Source organism: Oncorhynchus mykiss, chromosome 25, assembly GCF_013265735.2.
Source record: "Oncorhynchus mykiss isolate Arlee chromosome 25, USDA_OmykA_1.1, whole genome shotgun sequence".
In the NCBI taxonomy this organism is placed as follows: Eukaryota; Metazoa; Chordata; class Actinopteri; order Salmoniformes; family Salmonidae; genus Oncorhynchus; species Oncorhynchus mykiss.
In genome coordinates this window covers 37,161,026-37,183,390 of record NC_048589.1, presented here as the reverse complement: position 1 = coordinate 37,183,390, position 22,365 = coordinate 37,161,026, and the positions used below count along the sequence as shown (strand labels likewise).

The 22,365-nt window shown below is 40.7% G+C and overlaps 1 protein-coding gene across 1 annotated transcript in view; it reads right to left on the bottom strand.

The window, feature by feature from the left end:
• Positions 1-22,004, bottom strand: part of LOC110504241 (dynein heavy chain 6, axonemal) — a 61,010-nt gene extending 39,006 nt beyond the window's left edge. The window contains exons 1-17 of the mRNA XM_036962733.1: positions 21,996-22,004; positions 21,729-21,893; positions 21,291-21,461; positions 18,827-19,077; positions 17,868-17,965; positions 15,604-15,776; positions 11,922-12,269; positions 11,355-11,696; positions 10,751-11,141; positions 10,396-10,586; positions 9,903-10,148; positions 9,087-9,208; positions 7,007-7,178; positions 6,478-6,582; positions 950-1,068; positions 777-851; positions 576-663 (exon numbers count right to left, since the gene is read on the bottom strand). Coding sequence (XP_036818628.1) covers positions 576-663; positions 777-851; positions 950-1,068; positions 6,478-6,582; positions 7,007-7,178; positions 9,087-9,208; positions 9,903-10,148; positions 10,396-10,586; positions 10,751-11,141; positions 11,355-11,696; positions 11,922-12,269; positions 15,604-15,776; positions 17,868-17,965; positions 18,827-19,077; positions 21,291-21,461; positions 21,729-21,893; positions 21,996-22,004 — 3,066 coding nt within the window. The remainder of the gene's footprint in view (positions 1-575; positions 664-776; positions 852-949; positions 1,069-6,477; positions 6,583-7,006; positions 7,179-9,086; positions 9,209-9,902; positions 10,149-10,395; positions 10,587-10,750; positions 11,142-11,354; positions 11,697-11,921; positions 12,270-15,603; positions 15,777-17,867; positions 17,966-18,826; positions 19,078-21,290; positions 21,462-21,728; positions 21,894-21,995) is intronic.
• Between the last annotated feature and the right edge of the window lie 361 nt (positions 22,005-22,365).

Below are 22,365 nucleotides of genomic sequence, written 5' to 3'. Positions count from 1 at the left end.
AACAGATCTGGGACCGGGCTATAGAAGGAGACAACAGATCTGGGACCAGGCTATAGAAGGAGACAACAGATCTGGGACCGGGCTATAGAAGGAGACAACAGATCTGGGACCGGGCTATAGAAGGAGACAACAGATCTGGGACCGGGCTATAGAAGGAGACAACAGATCTGGGACCGGGCTATAGAAGGAGACAACAGATCTGGGACCGGGCTATAGAAGGAGACAACAGATCTGGGACCGGGCTATAGAAGGAGACAACAGATCTGGGACCGGGCTATAGAAGGAGACAACAGATCTGGGACCAGGCATGTGTATAGAACACATGTTGGACACAATGTAAGAAGACGGTGTGAAAAGTCTGATGGTCTCACATTGACTTTGGTCTTAAGTTTTCCTTGGCTGTTGATGTAACTTTGACAGGGTAACAGTCACTACATTCATCAGCCTAGTGAACAGGAACTGGAGGACGACGATACACTGTTTAACACATGGCGGGATTTCCCCAATTGTGTAGGTGGATAGTAATAAGTCCCGTCATATTCCTGTTAAATCTATACGTTGCAATGGCAACTTACCACGGTGAGAACGACCTGTCCGGGGTGAGAGAGGACCCATTTCTTAAAGTTCTGAGGATTCCATTCTGACACTCCTATCTTCAAGCGCCTGAAATGATTTGAAACATGATTATTGTATCAGGCTAAAAGTTCCCTTGGATATACTGTATCAACACCTTTTGAACAGGAAAGAAAAAGCTACATGCAAAATGGTTACTGAACCTTTTCACTGTGTTGTACATTGCTGTTTCCACATTTCCCATCCATTGCTCCACTGGCCCACGTATTTGAACATTTCTAAAGAATCAAAAGAGAAGAAAGAGTTGTTCTGGGATTCTCGGTAACAGAAGAAGAAACATGAATTAAGCCTAAATGTAAATGATTCGACTATTTACTTTGGCATGGTCACAGTTTCACCCTCGGCTGAACGTATGCTTGCCACCACATGGTGAATCCTAGCATGTTCCTGGATGTTCAGGTGACGGATGTTGCTGAAGCATTTTACAAGATGAGGCTTAAAAGTGTTGTAGAGGATGGATTGAATTAAATTGATTGAATAAAAACAGAAATATTGTTTGAAAGTTGTGAATGAAAATGTCAACATTTTGCACAAGCTTTTACAGCCCAGCTAATCTGTCCATCACCCAGCTCGCTCTCTGTCTAACCGTCTGGTTTCACAGCGCCTCGGAATGGAACTTGAATGGAAGCCTATGGCAGGAAGAAACAACCACTGGGTTTAATTGGCTGATCTCTCAATTCATCACCATCTAGCATAACCCTTAGATTCATCTCCCCTACATTGTGGACTTCATAGCGCGAGCACCTCAAAGATTTAAACAAGGAAGTGAGTTCCTAAAGAGTTTTCATGTACAGTGCCTTGCGAAAGTATTCGGCCCCCTTGAACTTTGTGACCTTTTGCCACATTTCAGGCTTCGAACATAAAGATATAAAAAAAATAAATGTGTGAAGAATCAACAACAAGTGGGACACAATCATGAAGTGGAACGACATTTATTGGATATTTCAAACTTTTTTAACAAATCAAAAACGGAAAAATTGGCCGTGCAAAATTATTCAGCCCCTTTACTTTCAATGCAGCAAACTCTCTCCAGAAGTTCAGTGAGGATCTCTGAATGATCCAATGTTGACCTAAATGACTAATGATGATAAATACAATCCACCTGTGTGTAATCAAGTCTCCATATAAATGCACCTGCACTGTGATAGTCTCAGAGGTCCATTAAAAGCGCAGAGAGCATCATGAAGAACAAGGAACACAACAGGAAGGTCCGAGATACTGTTGTGAAGAAGTTTAAAGCTGGATTTGGATACAAAAAGATTTCCCAAGCTTTAAACATCCCAAGGAGCACTGTGCAAGCGATAATATTGAAATGGAAGGAGTATCAGACCACTGCAAATCTACCAAGACCTGGCCGTCCCTCTAAACTTTCAGCTCATACAAGGAGAAGACTGATCAGAGATGCAGCCAAGAGGCCCATGATCACTCTGGATGAACTGCAGAGATCTACAGCTGAGGTGGGAGACTCTGTCCATAGGACAACAATCAGTTGTATATTGCACAAATCTGGCCTTTATGGAAGAGTGGCAAGAAGAAAGCCATTTCTTAAAGATATCCATAAAAAGTGTCGGTTAAAGTTTGCCACAAGCCACCTGGGAGACACACCAAACATGTGGAAGAAGGTGCTCTGGTCAGATGAAACCAAAATTGAACTTTTTGGCAACAATGCAAAACATTATGTTTGGCGTAAAAGCAACACACCATCCCCACTGTCAAACATGGTGGTGGCAGCATCATGGTTTGGGCCTGCTTTTCTTCAGCAGGGACAAGGAAGATGGTTAAAATTGATGGGAAGATGGATGGAGCCAAATACAGGACCATTCTGGAAGAAAACCTGATGGAGTCTGCAAAAGACCTGAGACTGGGACGGAGATTTGTCTTCCAACAAGACAATGATCCAAAACATAAAGCAAAATCTACAATGGAATGGTTCAAAAATAAACATATCCAGGTGTTAGAATGGCCAAGTCAAAGTCCAGACCTGAATCCAATCGAGAATCTGTGGAAAGAACTGAAAACTGCTGTTCACAAATGCTCTCCATCCAACCGCACTGAGCTCGAGCTGTTTTGCAAGGAGGAATGGGAAAACATTTCAGTCTCTCGATGTGCAAAACTGATAGAGACATACCCCAAGCGACTTACAGCTGTAATCGCAGCAAAAGGTGGCGCTACAAAGTATTAACTTAAGGGGGCTGAATAATTTTGCACGCCCAATTTTTCAGTTTTTGATTTGTTAAAAAAGTTTGAAATATCCAATAAATGTCGTTCCACTTCATGATTGTGTCCCACTTGTTGTTGATTCTTCACAACAAAAAAAAGTTTTATATCTTTATGTTTAAAGCCTGAAATGTGGCAAAAGGTCGCAAAGTTCAAGGGGGCCGAATACTTTCGCAAGGCACTGTATACAGTACCAGTCAAAGGTTTGGACACACCTACTCATTCAAGGGTTTTTCTTTATTTTTTTTTTGACTATTTTCTACATTGTAGAATAATAGTGAAGACATCAAAAGTATGAAATACTATATGGAATCATGTAGTAACCAAAAAAGTGTTAAACAAATCAAAGTATATTTTAGATTCTTCAAATTAGCCACCCTTTACCTTGATGACAGCTTTGCACACTCTTGGCATTCTCTCAACCAGCTGTTGAAAAACAAATGATAGTCCCACTAAGCACAAACCAGCTGGGATGGAGTATTGCTGCAGAATGCTGTGGTAGCCATGCTGGTTAAGTGTGACAGCAGAATCACTGACAGCGTCACCAGCAAAGCACCCCAACACCATCACACCTCCTCCTCCATGCTTCACGGTGGGAACCACACATTCCGAGATCATCCGTTCACCTATTCTGCGTCTCACAAAGACACGGCGGTTGTAACCAAAAATCGCAAATTTGGACTCATCAGATCAAAGGACCTATTTACACCAGTCTAATGTCCATTGTTTGTGTTTCTTGGTCCAAGCAAGTCTCTTCTTTTTATTGGTGTACTTTAGTAGTGGTTTCTTTGCAGCAATTCGACCATGAAGGCCTGATTCACACAGTCTCCTCTGAACAGTGGATGTTGAGATGTGTCTGCTACTTGAACGCCATTAAGCTTTTATTTAGACTACAATCTGAGGTGCAGTTAACTCTAATGAACATATCCTCTGCAGCAGAGGTAACTCTGGGTCTTCCTTTCCTGTGGCGGTCCTCATGAGAGCCAGTTTCATCATAGCGCTTAATGGTTTTTGCGACTGCACTTGAAGCAACTTTCAAAGTTCTTGAAAATGTCCAGATTTTCTGACCTTCATCTTAAAGTAATGATGGACTGTCATTTCTCTTTGCTTACTTGAGCTGTTCTTGCCATAATATGGACTTGGTCTTTTACCAAATAGGGCTATCTTCTGTATACCAACCCTACCTTGTCACAACACAACTGATTGGCTCAAACGCATTAACCTGTTAGATCTCTAGGGGCGCTATTTCATTTTTGGATAAAAAACGTTCCCGTTTTAAGCGCGATATTTTGTCACGAAAAGATGCTCGACTATGAGATGCTCGACTAAGTTTCAGAATCTGCAAAGATTTTGTCTGTAAGTGCCCCAGAACTCATTCTACAGGCGAAACCAAGATGATGCATCAACCAGGAATTAGCAGAATTTCTGAAGCTCTGTTTTCCATTGTCTCCTTATATGGCTGTGATTGCGCAAGGAATGAGCCTACACTTTCTGTCGTTCGCCCAAGGTCTTAGCAGCATTGTGACGTATTTGTAGGCATATCATTGGAAGATTGACCATAAGAGACTACATTTTCCAAGTGTCCGCCTGGTGTCCTGCGTGGAATTCGGTGCGCAATTGCCAGCTGCTCATACTTTTCCATTTGATATAGGGGAGAAACCATGTGTCCAAGAACGATGTATCAATGAAGAGATATGTGAAAAACACCTTGATGATTGATTCTAAACAACGTTTGCCATGTTTTCAGTCGATATTATGGAGTTAATTTGGAAAAAAGTTCGCGTTTTGAGGACTGAATTTTCTGATTTTTTTTGGTAGCCAAATGTGATGTATAAAACGGAGCTATTTCTAATACACAAAGAATCTTTTTGGAAAAACTGAGCATCTGCTATCTAACTGAGAGTATCCTCATTGAAAACATCAGAAGTTCTTCAAAGGTAAATTATTTTATTTGAAGGCTTTTATGTTTTTGTTGAAATGTTGCGTGCTGGATGCTAACGCTAATGCTAACGCTAAATGCTAACGCTAAATGCTAACGCTAGCTAGCTACTTTTACACAAATGATTGTTTTCCTATGGTTGAGAAGCATATTTTGAAAATCTGAGATGACAGTGTTGTTTACAAAAGGCTAAGCTTGAGAGATGGCATATTTATTTCATTTCATTTGAGATTTTCATGAATAGTTAACGTTGTGTTATGCTAATGAGCTTGCTGATAGATTTACACAATCCTGGATACAGGGATTTTTCATAGCTAAACGTGACGCAGAAAACGGAGCGATTTGTCCTAAACAAATAATCTTTCAGGAAAAACTGAACATTTGCTATCTGAGAGTCTCCTCATTGAAAACATCTGAAGTTCTTCAAAGGTAAATTATTTTATTTGAATGCTTTTCTGTTTTTTTGTGTAAATGTTGCCAGCTGAATGCTAATGCTAAATGCTACGTTAGCCATCAATACTGTTACACAAATGCTTGTTTTGCAATGGTTGAGAAGCATATTTTGAAAATCTGAGATGACAGTGTTGTTAACAAAAGGCTAAGCTTGAGAGCTAGCATATTTATTTCATTTCATTTGCGATTTTCATGAATAGTTAACGTTGCGTTATGGTAATGAGCTTGAGTCTGTATTCACGATCCCGGATCCGGGATGGGGAGACCAGAAAGGTTAAGAAGGAAAGAAATTCCACAAATGAACTTTCAACAAGGCACACCTGTTAATTGAAATGCATTCCAGGTGACTACCTCATGAAGCTGGTTGAGAGAATGCCAAGAGTGTGCAAAGCTGTCATCAAGGCAAAGGGTGGCTACTGTGAAGAATCTAAAATATAAAATATATTTTGGATTAGTTTAACACTTTTTTGGTTACTGCATGATTACATATGTGTTATTTCATAGTTTTGATGTCTTCACTATTATTCTACGATGTAGAAAATAGTAAAAATCAATAAAAACCCTTGAATGAGTAGGTGTGTCCAAACTTTTGACTGGTACTGTAAGTTTATATGTCCGAACTCAGAATCAATTGGGCTTCCCAAAAATATGATGGTCAATGTGATAGAACGATCTTCACCGTTTTTCAAAGTCCCAGCTAATAGATCTGTGCAGATCTTAATTTGATTACTCTTTTGTACTGAGAATTTTCCACAGCAGGAAATGCAAATTGGTAGTGTATTTGAGGTTTAAACAGGCTTTTCAAGTTTGTAATTTCCACTTAAATATGTCCAATTTCATTTGCCATAACAAAAAATGTTATCACCCCTATAAAAAATGTCCATTAATTACAATCCACATAATAATTCATTATTTTCCTGTTGTAGGAAACTGGCTCAAATTAAGATCCTACATCTGTAGCAGGCTCGCTCCATCTCCCGCCTCGATTTTAAACACACCCCATTCAAGTCCCACTTTGAAGCACTGTTACCAGTCTCTATATGCGGTAGTAATTGAGCCTGGAGACAAGGTTACAGCTCAGCTAGACCCTACAGACAGGAAATGAAGTGCATTGTGCTTTTGAGAGTCTGCTGTATAAAAGTGAAATATTAACTTCCAGCTGCTGCTTATGTTATTTTCTTTTTAAAGAGAGTCATTTCTTCTTGGATGGTTAGCCAACACTATGAGATGGGAACCTGAATGGCGTTGGGATTTTTGCTCTGTGACAGAACATCCAGCAGTTCCTCATTGCTGAGGAAGTAGAATCTTGCGAAAACTGATCTTTTGGATTCAAAATAATCCTGCAGAAAACGAAACAAACAGTCAAGTATTGAAATAAACAGCAACTCTGAAAGGAACTAGGATAACATAAATGTTGTGTGAGAGTTGCAAATGAAAATGTCAAAGGTTTTGCAGCCCAGCTGACCCTAAAGACAGGAAATTAAGTGCATTGTCCTTTTGAGAGTCTGCTGTATCATGTGGTATGCTAGCCTGGGTTCCAGTCTACTGTATCATGTCGTATGCTAGCCTGGGTGCCAGTCTACAGTATCATTAGGTATGCTAGCCTGGGTTCCAGTCTGCTGTATATTGTGATATGCTAGCCTGGGCTCCAGTTGGTTTCTACTCATTACGGAATTGCCATGTTTGAGATGACAATGAATGACAAGGAGTTGACAAGATAGCAGAAACATTCTGACACCCAGGCACCCTAACTCCCTCCAGTACCTCCAGACACTTCTGTATTTTTTCCAGGTGGACGTTGCCAGCCTGCAGCATCTCCAGGACCCCAGGGGCGGTAGCTGCTCTCAGGGCATTAGGCCTGTCATCTGTCCTCCTCATGATCTCCTTCCATGATTGATCCACCTGCAGGAACACCTTGGCCTCCGCTGGGAGCTGTCTAATAGGATGAGGTTCATTCATTTCAAGTCAGAAAAGTACATATTTTGGATTCATTCAATAATTTCTTTGTTACTGTGAGTCTTCTTAAAGGCCAAATGCAGTCAAAAACCTGATTTTCCCGTGTTTTACATACACACTATTACCACACTATGAAGTTGGAATAATACTGTGAAATGATGATAATGTCCTGTAAAAGCTGTTTGATAAGACCGACTGACATTTCAGCCTGTTTTGGTGGGTTGGAGTTTTTGCCTGACATCACCATGCAGTAAATGAGTTAATAGACCAATAAGAAAGAGTTCCAGTTTTCCCCTCCCCACTCACAACACTCACAGAAATTACCCTTTGCTAGGAAGCTATTTTTGTTTATTTTTGACCATTTTAATTGAAAACAATCACAGTAAGGTTTGATTGTTACCCAGAAATGATTAGATACTGAGATAAAAACGGCTCCATTGGACCTTAAACCTACTCCAGGTAGATATCTACTCCATATTATATCAGATGATATGACTACATGTGCAAGGTATGTCTTGAAAGTGCTGTCAAAAGAACAATTTCCGAAATCATCAACCAGAAGCCTATGTAACAATTAAAATATACTGAACAAACATATAAACGCAACATGTAAAGTGTTGATCCCATGTTTCATGAGCTGAAATAAATGATCCGTGAAATGTCCATATGCACAAAAACATTATTGATCTCAAATTTTGTGCACAAATGGGTTTACATCTCTGTTAGTGAGCATTTCTCCTTTGCCAAGATAATCCATTCACATGACAGGTGTGGCATAACAACAAGCGGATTAAACAGCGTGATCATTACACAGGTGCCCCTTGTGCTGGGGACAATACAAGGCCCGTAAGATGTGCAGTTTTGTCACACAACACAGTGCCACAGATGTCTCAAATTCTGAGGGAGCGTGCAATTGGCATGCTGACTGCAGGAATGTCCACCACAGCTGTTGCAAGAGAATTTAATGTTCATTTCTCTACCATAAGCCGCCTCCAACATCGTTTTAGAGAATTTGGCAGTACGTCCAACCGGCTTTACAACCACAAACCACGTGTAATCACGCCAAACCAGGACCTAACACATCCAGCTTCTTCACCTGTAGTATCTCCTGAGGCCAACCACCAGGACAGCTGATGAAACTGAGGAGTATTTCTGGCTATAATAAAACCCTTTCGTGGGGAAAAAAATCTGATTGGCTGGGCCAGTGGATGGGCCTATGCCCTCCCAGGCCCAACCATGGCTGCGCCTGTCACGTTCGTTATAAGGATCGGACCAAGGCGCAGTGTGGTATACGTACATTCTTATTTATTAAAAGAATGAAACACTGAACAAAATAACGACACGTGAAGCTATACGAATAGCACATCCAGGCAACTAAACATAGAACACGATCCCACAAACACCAAAGGGAAATGGCTACCTAAATATGATCCCCAATCAGAGACAACGATAAAATCTGATTGGGATATATCAGGCCACCATAGACATACAAATCACATAGACCTACAAAAATCCTAGACATACAAAAAAACCTAGACAATCAAAAACTAGCGTACCCACCATAGTCACACCCTGACCTAACCAAAATATAAATTAAACATAGATATCTCAGGTCAGGGCGTGAAAGCGCCCTTGCCCAGTCACGTGAAATCCATAGATTAGGGCCTGATGAATGTATTTATTTATATTTGTAACTCAGTAAACTGTACCTCAGTAAAATCGTTGAAATTGTTGCATGTTGCGTTTATATTTTTGTTCAGTGTAGATGTATTGTCAGCAGCAGATGAAACACAAGACAACACAATAAACAATACAAACCAAAGTGCCATGACACACACCTCATCTGTTAATACAACACACACAGGTAAAACTACAATAGCTGCCTTGCCTCTGAATCCCTCCAGCAGAGAAGATAGGCTCCAGGTAGAGCCATCTCTTCTGACACATGACCCACTCCTCCAGAGTATGCGAGAACTGGTTCAGCTTCCTCTCCCATTCATCTATCAGATACTAAACAAGAGAGAGATCACATTGTCATCACACACAATAATACTAAGCCTGGTCCCAGGTCTGTTTGTTCTGTCTTGCCAACTCCTATGGTCATTGTTATGCAGTGTGGCATGACAATGTCCATAGGAGTTGGCAAGACAGAACACACAGTTCTGGGACCAGGCTAACGAATACCACCTTGTCCCCCAACAACTGACAAAACCACAAGATTCAGAGAACTTAACTTATTTCTCTTCTTGAAATAACAGTGATTCCATTATGTACAAATATTATACAGTATTTCTCAAATTCTGCATAAATGGGTTTTATTTATATATTTTGATTGAATCTTTATTTAACCATTATTTAGCCTTTATTTAACTAGGCAAGTCAGAACAAACTCATATTTACAATGACGGCCTACCCTGGACAAGCCCTAACCCAGACGACCCTGGGCCAATTGTGCGCCGCCCTATGGGACTCCCAATCACAGCCGGTTGTGATACAGCCTGGAATTGAACCAGGTCTGTAGTGACGCCTCTAGCACTGAGATGCAGTGCCTTAGACCGCTGCGTCACTCGGGAGTCCACTCGGGGTTTGAAGCAAAATACAAATTTCTAGAATCTATGATATGAAAAGGGGCAATATTTATTCAAATCATGTTATTTTTAACGAATCATGACGTCTCTCCGGTCACATTTGAATGACACCTGACCTTGATAGGCTCAGCGTAGCGGGATGCCTTGATGCTCATGATAGTGGTCTGACTCTCTTCCAGCTGTGCCATGACGTCGTCTGCAGAGGCGATGATTTTCACCGTGGATGCGTCAGACTGGTGGGTGATCAGACGGAAGTCTGTGTTCCTCCACAGGTCGATCACTTTGTACAGGATGCTCTCTAAAGTGGCCTCATTGGTGGCAGTAGTGGAGATGTCCCCTATCGAACCACTTTGCTGAAGAATCTGCATACATGTCACAGAGGGAAATTTAGAATTTAATTTTACGTTCAGATTATAGTAATTTAGTAAATGCTCTTATCCAGAGCCACTTACAAATAGTGGATTCAACTAAAGTAGGTAAAAAAAAACATATCATGATCGCAATGTTAGAACTTAGAAATGGCCCTGAACGTGATTTCAGACATTTTTTCCAGAAATTCTTAGAAAAGCAAGGTAGATATTTTATTGCTACCATCTAAAGATGCCTTACCTTTATGTCTAATAGGTTTCCAAGGGTGAAGTTATCCTCTTTGGTGAAGAATTGTCCGATATAGCTCTGGATGTCTTCCCAGTGTCTCTGACGGAGATAAGGGTTCCTGAGAGCCAGGACGATGGGCAGACAAAGCTTGAAGTCCATCACCTTCTGCTTCAGAATGGGAACTATGTTGTTTTCAGGTAAACCTGAATGACAAAGAAAACAAAGTGTATTAGTTGTTTCACATATATTAATTCCTTTACATTCAACCCATCATTTAACACAGCAACACTTGTGATACCACGGAACCACCTGACATGACATGGTGATGAATCCCAACAATTATGATCCTAAAATATCACTCAGAGACCTTTCTCTAACATGTAGATGGTCTGTGTAAAGCGGCTGACATCATTTTGCAGATCGTCCACATTGAGCAGCTCGAAGGTGGTGGTTCTCCAACGGCTGTACTGTTTATCCCATTCCTTCTGCATCCCCCAGAGCATCTTCCTCAGCGTCAGGGCATAGTCCACCTCAGACAGCTCTGCCTCCACTTCGGCAGCGTTAGAACCACGGCCCTGCTTCATGCGGACCACAGTGGAGATCTTCTTCATAGAAAAAGAGTTTCTCAGGAGCTCTCCGTAGCTAGTGTAGCTGTATGCCTTATTGGAGTAGATGGCCACCTCCTCCGAGAGAGCCTGGAGGATCTCATTGGCCACTTTGGGAGACGTATAGGAGCAAAGCAGGACGGGATTGTTCACCTGGGAAATAAGAGATTTGTGACATCTTTAAGCCTGGTCCTACATCTGTTGTCCGGCCATTGGCAGTATGAACAGGTGTGAGACCAGGCTAGGCAGCTTTGTCAGAAAGAGGAAATCATAGATACACATGTTAAAACACAATCAAGAATAATGACTCTTATTGAGTATTAAGGAGGGAGAAAAGCACAACAACTGCTGAAAGATCAACCGTACCTTCATTTTAACCAGAACAAGCTCATATCTGAGTTGATTTAAGTGTTTGCCCAGATCAACACTGAACTTGAAGATGTTGTCATCCCTCTTGGTTTCACAGATCATGACAGTGGATTTGAGATGCTGAAAGCTGGGGACGAGGTGCTGGTACAAAGCCAGCTCCTCAGGAGAGATAGTGATCTGGTACTCTTTAGCCATACTATAGAGCTGGATGAGGAACTGATACTGTCTTTCCAGAGTTGGAATCTGCACAGATATCCGACTCAGGAAGGTCAGATGCTCAACAAACTCTTCCACTGTAAAAATGTCTTTATCCAGCTTTTTAAGAGCTCCTCTGATCACCTGATTGAACAGATTGAGAGAGGAAAGTATAACCGAAAAGTAGTACCGGTCAAAGCACTCCTCAACGCAATTACAAAAACTTCAAAATATGAATAGCCTGAACATGATTTATGCATGAAGTCTAAAGTTTACTTCATGACTGTAGGTAGAGTATCTGGTATTTAGACACGCTTAAACAACAACACTAACAAAAACTATGGTATACTAATGTACTATTTAACAAACCTCCATCAGTTCCAGATTCTTCTTCTTTACAATGGAGGGGAGCATGGAGTGAATGGTAAAGATGAGAGCCTCTGGGTAGGGCAGGCAGTTTGACTGGTACTGGTGACACCTGACCAGGATCATGTTGACACGGGTCTCAGTCTCTATCCTTTTCATCAGCCTGATGCTCTCTGTGTGCACCGCCAAGATGGCCTTGATATCCTGGGGAGACCATTTCTCCCCGGCCAAGAACCCATCCATGTCAGTCAACATGGCTGTCTCCACCATATCACAGAACTTCTCTAGCCTCTGACAGTGCATCTCCACTCCCTGCATCCCTCGCTGGACGGTACTGAGGATGTCCGACAGCTGGAAATCAACAAACACATCAGATGTGTATCACCTATATCAAGGTCTATGTCATATGTCAACAAACCATATTTAGAATATAGAAAAACATGTCAAACTATTATGTATGTGTGGGGTACAGAGATGAGGTATGCAATTTATTATGTCATGTTAAGCACATTTTTAATCCTGAATTTATTTAAGCTTTCCATAACTAATGGTTTGAATACTTACTGACTCAAGACATTTCAGCTTTTCTTTTTTAATTAATTTGTAAAAAAAATATTATTATTATAATTTGTGACCTTTATTTAACTAGGCAAGTCAGTTAAGAACACATTCTTATTTTCAATGACAACCTAAGAACTAACTGCCTTGTTCAGGGGCAGAATGACAGATTTTCACCTTGTCAGCTCGGGGATTTGATCTTGCAACCTCTCGGTTACTAATCCAATTGTCACGCCCTGACCTTAGAGCCTTTTTATGTGTCTATTTGGTTTGGTCAGGGTGTGATTTGGGGTGGGCATTCTATGTTTTGTTATCTATGATTTTTGTATTTCTATGTTTTGGCCAGGTATGGTTCTCAATGAGGGACAGCTGTCTATCGTTGTCTCTGATTGGGAACCATACTTAGGTAGCCAGTTTTCCCTCCTTTCTTTGTGGGAAGTTGACTTTGTTTAGGGCACATAACCTTTAGCTTCACGGTTTGTTTTTTGTAGTGTTTATTGTGTTGTTCGGTGTCATTTTCCAAATAAAGACAAAATGGACTCTCACCTCTTTTTTTAACGGCCGTGACACCAATGCTCTAACCACTAGGCTACCTGCCGCCCCAACTTTGACATGATGGGGTGTTGTATGTAGGCCGGTTACACAAAGTCTAAATATTATCCATTTTAAATTCAGGGTGTAACTCAACAAGAATTTGGAAAAAGTCAAGGGGTGTGAATACTTTCTGGAGGCACTGTAAGTAAGCATTTCACTGTAAGTCTACACCTGTTATTTATAAAATTTGTGACAAATTCATTTTGATTTCATTTGTTGTGTGGTCCTCCCACTAAAACTCGGGAAAACATACAGTTTATTAGGCTACAGATGAAATAAGTTATGATGAACATCACAGGGTGGTGAAAGTTGATGAGCTTCATGCTGCTTTCCAATAAATATAGTCTTATTCTGATCGATGCTTGGCTGCCGTTTGACAAATAGAGCGCATTCCAAGACCAGAGTGGGCACTTTTGCTATATAACGCAACAGTTTTTGTGTCAAAAACTATCAGCAACATTGAAAACGCCATGGAAATCCATTTAGCATCTATTTTTTATTCAGTACATGGGAATTTAACAGCAAGTGTTATTTTTATGTGAATTATGTAATCACGCACAGCTTTTTATCCGCAACAAGTCAATTTGATGGAAACACATCTCTGGTGGGAAAATGTGCAAATTGTTTTTATGCAGATGATTTATTTTGGAATGAAAATCTGTTGCCAATTGGACGGAAACCTAACTGTGAAATGTGGTTGTCGTACCTAGCTACCTTAAATGCACTAACTGTGTAAGTCTCACCGGATAAGAGCATCTGCTAAGAGCATGTAACGGAGAACAGCTCCGCCCCCGACGCGTACAGTACCTTGCGAAAGTATTCAGCCCCCTTGAACTTTGCGACCTTTTGCCACATTTCAGGCTTCAAACATAAAGATATAAAACTGTATTTTTTTGTGAAGAATCAACAACAAGTGGGACACAATCATGAAGTGGAACGACATTTATTGGATATTTCAAACTTTTTTAACAAATCAAAAACTGAAAAATTGGGCGTGTAAAATTATTCAGCCCCCTTAAGTTAATACTTTGTAGCGCCACCTTTTGCTGCGATTACAGCTGTAAGTCGCTTGGGGTATGTCTCTATCAGTTTTGCACATCGAGAGACTGAATTTTTTCCCATTCCTCCTTGCAAAACAGCTCGAGCTCAGTGAGGTTGGATGGAGAGCATTTGTGAACAGCAGTTTTCAGTTCTTTCCACAGATTCTCGATTGGATTCAGGTCTGGACTTTGACTTGGCCATTCTAACACCTGGATATGTTTACTTTTGAACCATTCCATTGTAGATTTTGCTTTATGTTTTGGATCATTGTCTTGTTGGAAGACAAATCTCCGTCCCAGTCTCAGGTCTTTTGCAGACTCCATCAGGTTTTCTTCCAGAATGGTCCTGTATTTGGCTCCATCCATCTTCCCATCAATTTTAACCATCTTCCCTGTCACTGCTGTGGAAAAGCAGGCCCAAACCATGATGCTGCCACCACCATGTTTGACAGTGGGGATGGTGTGTTCAGCTGTGTTGCTTTTACGCCAAACATAACGTTTTGCATTGTTGCCAAAAAGTTCAATTTTGGTTTCATCTGACCAGAGCACCTTCTTCAACATGTTTGGTGTGTCTCCCAGGTGGCTTGTGGCAAACTTTAAACAACACTTTTTATGGATATCTTTAAGAAATGTCTTTCTTCTTGCCACTCTTCCATAAAGGCCAGATTTGTGCAATATACGACTGATTGTTGTCCTATGGACAGAGTCTCCCACCTCAGCTGAAGATCTCTGCAGTTCATCCAGAGTGATCATGGGCCTCTTGGCTGCATCTCTGATCAGTCTTCTCCTTGTATGAGCTGAAAGTTTAGAGGGACGGCCAGGTCTTGGTAGATTTGCAGTGGTCTGATACTCCTTCCATTTCAATATTATCGCTTGCACAGTGCTCCTTGGGATGTTTAAAGCTTGGGAAATCTTTTTGTATCCAAATCCGGCTTTAAACTTCTTCACAACAGTATCTCGGACCTTCCTGGTGTGTTCCTTGTTCTTCATGATGCTCTCTGCGCTTTTAACGGACCTCTGAGACTATCACAGTGCAGGTGCATTTATACGGAGACTTGATTACACACAGGTGGATTGTATTTATCATCATTAGTCATTTAGGTCAACATTGGATCATTCAGAGATCCTCACTGAACTTCTGGAGAGAGTTTGCTGCACTGAAAGTAAAGGGGCTGAATAATTTTGCACGCCCAATTTTTCAGTTTTTGATTTGTTAAAAAAGTTTGAAATATCCAATAAATGTCGTTCCACTTCATGATTGTGTCCCACTTGTTGTTGATTCTTCACAAAAAAATACAGTTTTATATCTTTATGTTTGAAGCCTGAAATGTGGCAAAAGGTCGCAAAGTTCAAGGGGGCCGAATACTTTCGCAAGGCACTGTATAACACATGATTAGATGATGCTGGTGTGATAGTGTGATATGCCATACATGTGACATGTGTACGTGTGAGATGCGTATACGTGTCACTGTGAGTGCTGCATAGTTACGTACATCAGACTGGAAAGCGGGATCTGTCCCCAGTAACAGCTCCAGCTCAGGCCATGGTCGGAGATGTTGGTCTCTTTCCTTCTCCAGCTCCTCGTCAACAGACAGTTTCAGGTCAAACACAGGGGGCGAGTGCAAGTCCAGGAGATTAGGGTCTTGGTTGAAGGATGTCTGTTTGGCTGAGTGAAATCAATGTAATTAATATATAGGGCAAATGTGTAACTGTAAAACAGTTAGAGATAATTGTTACAATCCAGTGCTTATTACATTTCTGTAGATTACTAATTATTCATGGATGTGTCGCAAATGGCACCTTATTCCCTATACCCAGTCAAAAGTATGGACACACCTACTCATTCAAGGGTTTTCTGTATTTGTACTATTTTCTACATTGTAGAACAATAGCAAAGCCATCAAAACTATGAACTAACACATATGGAATCATGGCGTTATCAAGAAAAAGTGTTAAACCAATCAAAATATATTTTATATTTGAGATTCTTCAAAGTAGCCACCCTTTGCCTTGACAGCTTTGCACACTCTTGGCATTCTCTCAACCAGCTCCAGCTGGAATGCTTTTCCAACAGTCTTGAAGGAGTTCCCACATATGCTGAGCACTTGTTGGCTGCTTTTCCTTCACTCTGCGGTACAACTCATCCCAAACCATCTCAATTGGGTTGAGGTTGGGTGATTGTGGAGGCCAGGTCATCTGGTGCATTACTCCATCACGCTCCTTCTTGGTCAAATAGCCCTTACACAGCCTGGAGTTGTGTTGGGTCATTGTCATGTTGAAAAACAAATGATAGTCCCACTAAGTGTAAACCAAATGGGATGGCGTATCGCTGCAGAATGCTGTGGTAGCCATGCTGGTTAAGTATTGAATTCAAGCCTTGAATTCTAAATAAATCACTGACAGTGTCACCAGCAAAGCACCCCCACACATCACACCTCCCCCTCCATGCTTCACGGTGGGAACCACACATTCCGAGATCATCCGTTCACATACTCCGCGTCTCACAAAGACACGGCGGTTGGAACCAAACATTTGCAAATTTGGACTCATCAGGCCAAAGGACAGATTTCCACCGGTCTGATGTCCATTGTTCGTGTTTCTTTGCCCAAGCAAGTCTCTTCCTCTTATTGGTGTGCTCTAAGTAGTGTTTTTTTGCAGCAATTCGACCATGAAGGTTTGATTCACGCATTCTCCTCTGAACAGTTGATGTTGAGATGTGTCTGTTACTTGAGGTCTGTGAAGCATTTATTTGGGCTGAAATTTCTGAGGCTGGTAACTCTAATGAACTTATCCTCTGCAGCAGAGATAACTCTGGGTCTTCCTTTCCTTTGGTGGCCCTCATGAGAGACAGTTTCATCATGGTTTTTGCAACTACACTTGAAGGAACTTTCAAAGTTCTTGAAATTTTCCAGATTGACTGACCTTCATGCCTTAAAGTAATGATGGACTGTCTTTTGTCTTTTCTTATTTGAGCTGTTATTGCCATAATATTGACTTGGCCTTTTACCAAATAGGGCTATCTTCTGTATACCACCCCTCCTGTACCTTGTCACAAAACAAATGATTGGCTCAAACGCAATAAATTCCACAAATTAATGTTTAACAAGGCATTAACTGTTCATTGAAATGCATTCCTGGTAACTACCTCATGAAGCTGGTTGAGAGAATGCCAAGAGTGTGCAAAACTGTCATCAAGGCAAAGGGTGGCTACTTTGAAGAATCTCAAATATAAAATATATTTTGATTTGTTTAACACATTTTTGGTTACTACACTTTTCATAGTTTTGATGTCTTCACTATTATTCTGCAATGTAGAAAATAGTACAAATTAAGAAAAACCCTGGAATGAGTAGGTGTGTCCAAACTTTGACTGGTACTGTATGTAATTAAGGTGTTTCAATTTTTTAGAACTTTGCAGAAATTTCAAAAAAACAGTTTTCACTTAGTCCTTATGGGGGTATTGTGATGTCCTTATGGGGGTATTGTGATGTCATTATGGGGTATTGTGTGTAGATTGATGAGTTAAAAAAAGCATGTTAAAATAAGGCTGTAACATAACAAAATGTGGAAAAAGTCAAGGGGTCTGAATACTTTCCGAAGGCACTGTATGATGCATGTAGGGAATAGTGTGTCATCTGGGACACAGTCCATTACCGTCTAGCAAAGCTCTGCACTTTGAAACAGAATAATACTTATGAACCTACAGTATTTACAAAACAACAAGGCTGTGAATTTAAATCTTTGGAGAATGTCTTACCAATGACTTGTTCAAATCCTTGTAGCACCTGTTGAATGTGCAGTGTGAAGTCATCAAGGCAGGGATAGATGGTTAGCTTCACTCGTTGGCTGGGCGAACTAGGAGAAGGAAAACAACAGCATCTGTGTAATATAATCACTTCACTGACTGAGCTGACTGACAGATTAGCAGAAAAACACTAGCTGATGTTTGTGAAATTCATAAATTTTCCTAATAGAGGAACATGGAGCAATACAGTTTATTGTAATTTATAAGTGAAGTCATACCGCCATGGAGTCTCCTCACGGGAAACCTCTTTATCCTTCTCTGTATCTAGGTTGAGAAAACACTAAGCTTCAGCAGACATTTAAGTTCGAACACCTTAGTTCATAATATCTATTTTAGTTGTTTTTTTTACTATAAATGGGATTCACCTTTTGTGTCGACTTCAGAGTGGAGCTCTGTTGTGGCTGTCCCTTTGGCTGAGACATCATCTGTCATTGGCTGGTTCACAGGTGTGACTGTAAGCAGGACGTTCACTTCAAATACAGCCTGGATCTCTTCTTTAGGCTCTTCCCTTTTAAAATCTGGTAGCATCTAGAAATGTAATCTCAGTTAACCCAGAACTAAAGTTTGTCCACGAGAGATTACTAGAAAATGTGATACTACAAGTCAATTTAGTATTACAAGTGACGCATTGTTTAGTGATGTTTACATGTTTCTGACCACATTGGCACAACAGATAAAAGCTGATCTACCTTGTTAACAAGCTGTGGTCGGCCTTGGCTGTGTGAAGAAAGTGTATGCGCCGCATTACGACCAGTTGGCTCTTTGATAATATTTATGTAAGGTCCACTTGCATCCATCCTTGCCATCTTTCTAGGGAGTACACAGGCAAATATTTCAACATCGCAAGCATGCTAATTAAACTCATTGACAAATGCCATAACCTTACTATATTTCCATTAAAAACCACTTACTTTGTCTTTTGTCTTCTCTCTTTCACTCCATTAGTGTTAGAGGACTCTCGGAGGAACAACAGAAGGAGTTGAACTGCAGATCTGACCAAGACACAGAGCATCTCTTCAAACATTCTGTCTATCAGGTTGAGGAAGTGGCTGAAGCGACACAAGAGGATCCGCCACTCAGCCACCTCAGCATACAGCGGCCTGTTGGTCGACTGAGAGGACAGAGGGAGGAACAGTCTCTCTGCACCGTGGACCTCTGCTGCCTGACAAGACAAAAGACAGTACAATGATATATTGATTATATCTTATTCAATATAAAATGTCTCAGAGTAGGAGTGCTGATCTGGGATTAGTTTAGCCTTTTAGATCATATTGACTATTATAAACTGGGTGGTTCAAGCCCTGAATGCTGATTGGCTGACAGCCGTGGTATATCAGACCGTATACCATGGGTATGACAAAACATTCATTTTTACTGCTCTAATTAAGTTGGTAACCAGTTTATAATAGAAATAAGGCACCTTGGGATTTGTGGTATATTGCCAATATACCACGGCTAAGGGCTGTATTCAGGCACTCCGCATTGCATTGTGCATAAGAACAGCCTTTACAACTTGATATATTGGCCATATACCACACCCCCTCTTGCCTTATTGCGTAAAATATTCCATGGATCTGATCCTATATCAACACTCCGCCTCTGAGGTTCTTTATGAATTAGTGCTCAGATCTGTTTGTGTTGTCATGCCAACACCTATGGTTGTTGTCATGCCAAACATCAAAACCAGGGTATATCAGCAGAGGATAGTGACAGAGATGTGTTTTCAGGACTCTTAAATGACATGTCCTCGTAACAATCTAAAGGACTAATAGAGTGTACCTTCAGACAAGCTGCGCGAATCAAAGTGGCAACTTTGTGGTGAAGGCAGTGAAGTTGTCTCAGTGCTACAGCACATTGTTGGGTCTGGGCCTCACAGAAGCCTATCAAGGAGTATGTGGTGGATTTATCCAACTAGGTAGAATAAACAAAACCATGTTATTAGAAAGGAGTTGAACACAAGATAGTTATCCAAAAAAAACATGGCCCTACCTTTGTTAAAACAATAGCACCGTCAGAATCCCCATATCTTGTCTTGTCACTGGCCATCTCAAAAAGTCCTTTGATTTCAACCAGACATCTCAAGAAGATGTCATCAGTAAAAAAAAGACCTTTGGATAATATTTCCCTAAAAAAAAAAAAAATGATTACAAAAAATATAATTCAAAAGCTCTTAAATTCTATTTGGAAGGTATTTAATAGTATGGAGACAAAGAAATGCAGAACAAGAAGAAGAAGAAGAAGACAAGGCAACAAAGGCCTTCCCGAGACTTATTATAAGACAAATGAAATATCATGTGGCACGTAATATTTGATCAACACTCACTTAGCTTTGTTGGTCTTTGAGTGGCATACTGTGACCTTCCAGATTGTAAATGCCTTCCAAATTCTACAGAGAGCAAAACGTTCATAGTAAAACTGGATTACAGTATTTTACGGTATTACATCACATACTTTCCACATACACATATCAGATACACACTTTTCATCATCCTTCTATAAGAACGACCATACAAACCTGAATTTTGCAAACAATGGCAACTTGAAGATTTTGAAAAATAGTTCTCTTTCAGAAAGCCAGTCTATTACAGACATGATTTCACCACTTCTGTCCTCCAAAACAGACACCTATAAAATAAAACTGAGTGAAGTGGACTCTTTGGGATGGTTTCCTGGACACAGATTAAGCCTAGTCTTGGATTAAAATTAAAAACACGTTGAAGAATCTCCATTGAACATGCCAGGGCTCATATCCCCAAAAAACTATCAGAGTAGGAGAGCTGATCTAGGATCAGTTTCACAGTTTAGATTATAATTCATAGGATTAGATGGATAGATCCTAGATCTGCACTCTTGCTTTGAGATGCTTTGTGGATACAGGCCCAGGACTAGGCTTTACTTGTGTTCTGGGAAACCTGCCCATAAAATATGAGTACATTATGTGTGCATCCCAAATAGCAACAAAAGCCATATATAGTACACTACTTGTGTCCCTTGTCAAAAGTTGTGCACTATACAGAGAATAGCAATCTATGGGTGCGTTCGTAAATTAAATTTGGAGTGCCAGAGTGCGCTCTGTGCATTCGTAAATTCAGCTCTAGCAGACCTGGTTAGGGTGTTTTCATGTTATCTAGAGGGTTGGTGACGGTAACCGTGCTACTGGCAACATTTTATTTACACTTTTTTGCCGACGTTTACTGACACCGGCCATATTCAACGGGTGTTGAGCATTCGTAAATTCATCAGTTATTCTGCGCTCTGGCATACTCAGAAGAGAGTGCTCTGAAATCGGAGTAGATAGCCAGAGTGAATTTACTAACGTAGCCTATGTATTTTCACCAACGTTTAACAGTTCAACCGTGAACTAGTTGAACTGACCTTGAATATGCATGAAGCGCTGACGGTCCAGTACTGACAGCTCTGTTTAGCTGTCTGGACAGAAACCACCTGAAGATCATAGGGGTTGGGCTGGATCCTGAGGTCACCTCTGTTCCTCATCAGACAGTACACATACTCTCCAGGATCCTTTTTAGTCCCCTCGGGGATTTCCTGCACAACATCCACAAGGAAGTTAGATTTGCATTGATTCAAATTATGATTATGAAGACGTATGCCAATGATTACAAAATATCTCTAGTGTATTTAAAAAACAACAACACACAATTTAACTGTTATACTTATATATGCCTAGTCTTGGACTAAAATGTAAAAATATATATATATGTAAAATATAAAAACCGTGGACTGCAGAGACTCAATGATAAAGTTCACATCAATTGATCATATAGGCTAGTAGCTAAAATGGTGGAGACCAACCTGTATGTTCTGTGTGCATGCTTTTGCTATTCTCCTGTCAGGAATCTCAGTGGACCAGCCCAGTTTTCCTCTCAATCTGATTATGTGGCTCACAACACAGTCATTGTCAGGCTCTGTTGGGAACCAACAATGTACAATAATTATGCTACGTCTAATGTCCTCACCCTGACATGTAGGCTATGTACAGAATAGCCTACATTAAAAAAGCTAAGTGCAGCAAAAAAGCTTAATCAACCAGTTCCGAGTAACTGTTTCGGGGTAATCTACCTTTTGCATCGAAGCGGACGTCTTTCACTCTCTGTCCTTTATAGTTCCATGTGTCGGGGATCATTGAGGCTTCACACGTGTGTTTAATTGGTTCAATGACCCCTCTTTTCAGACACAGTGGCTCCTGCTTGCTGGGCTGGAACATGCAGCCAACTAGAGAAACAGAAATGTTGCACGCACAATGATTTTGCTTACAAAATCCATTAAAATGCAACAAATGAGGATGAGACTCACTTTTCTTAATGCTCCTTCCATGTAAAGGAGACCTGGACACATTTGATGATAGTGCATTTTCAGTGGGAGATTCTCCCACACCTGATAATTTACTCAATTTTATACATGATCTGTTGACATGTTTTTTTTTTTTTAG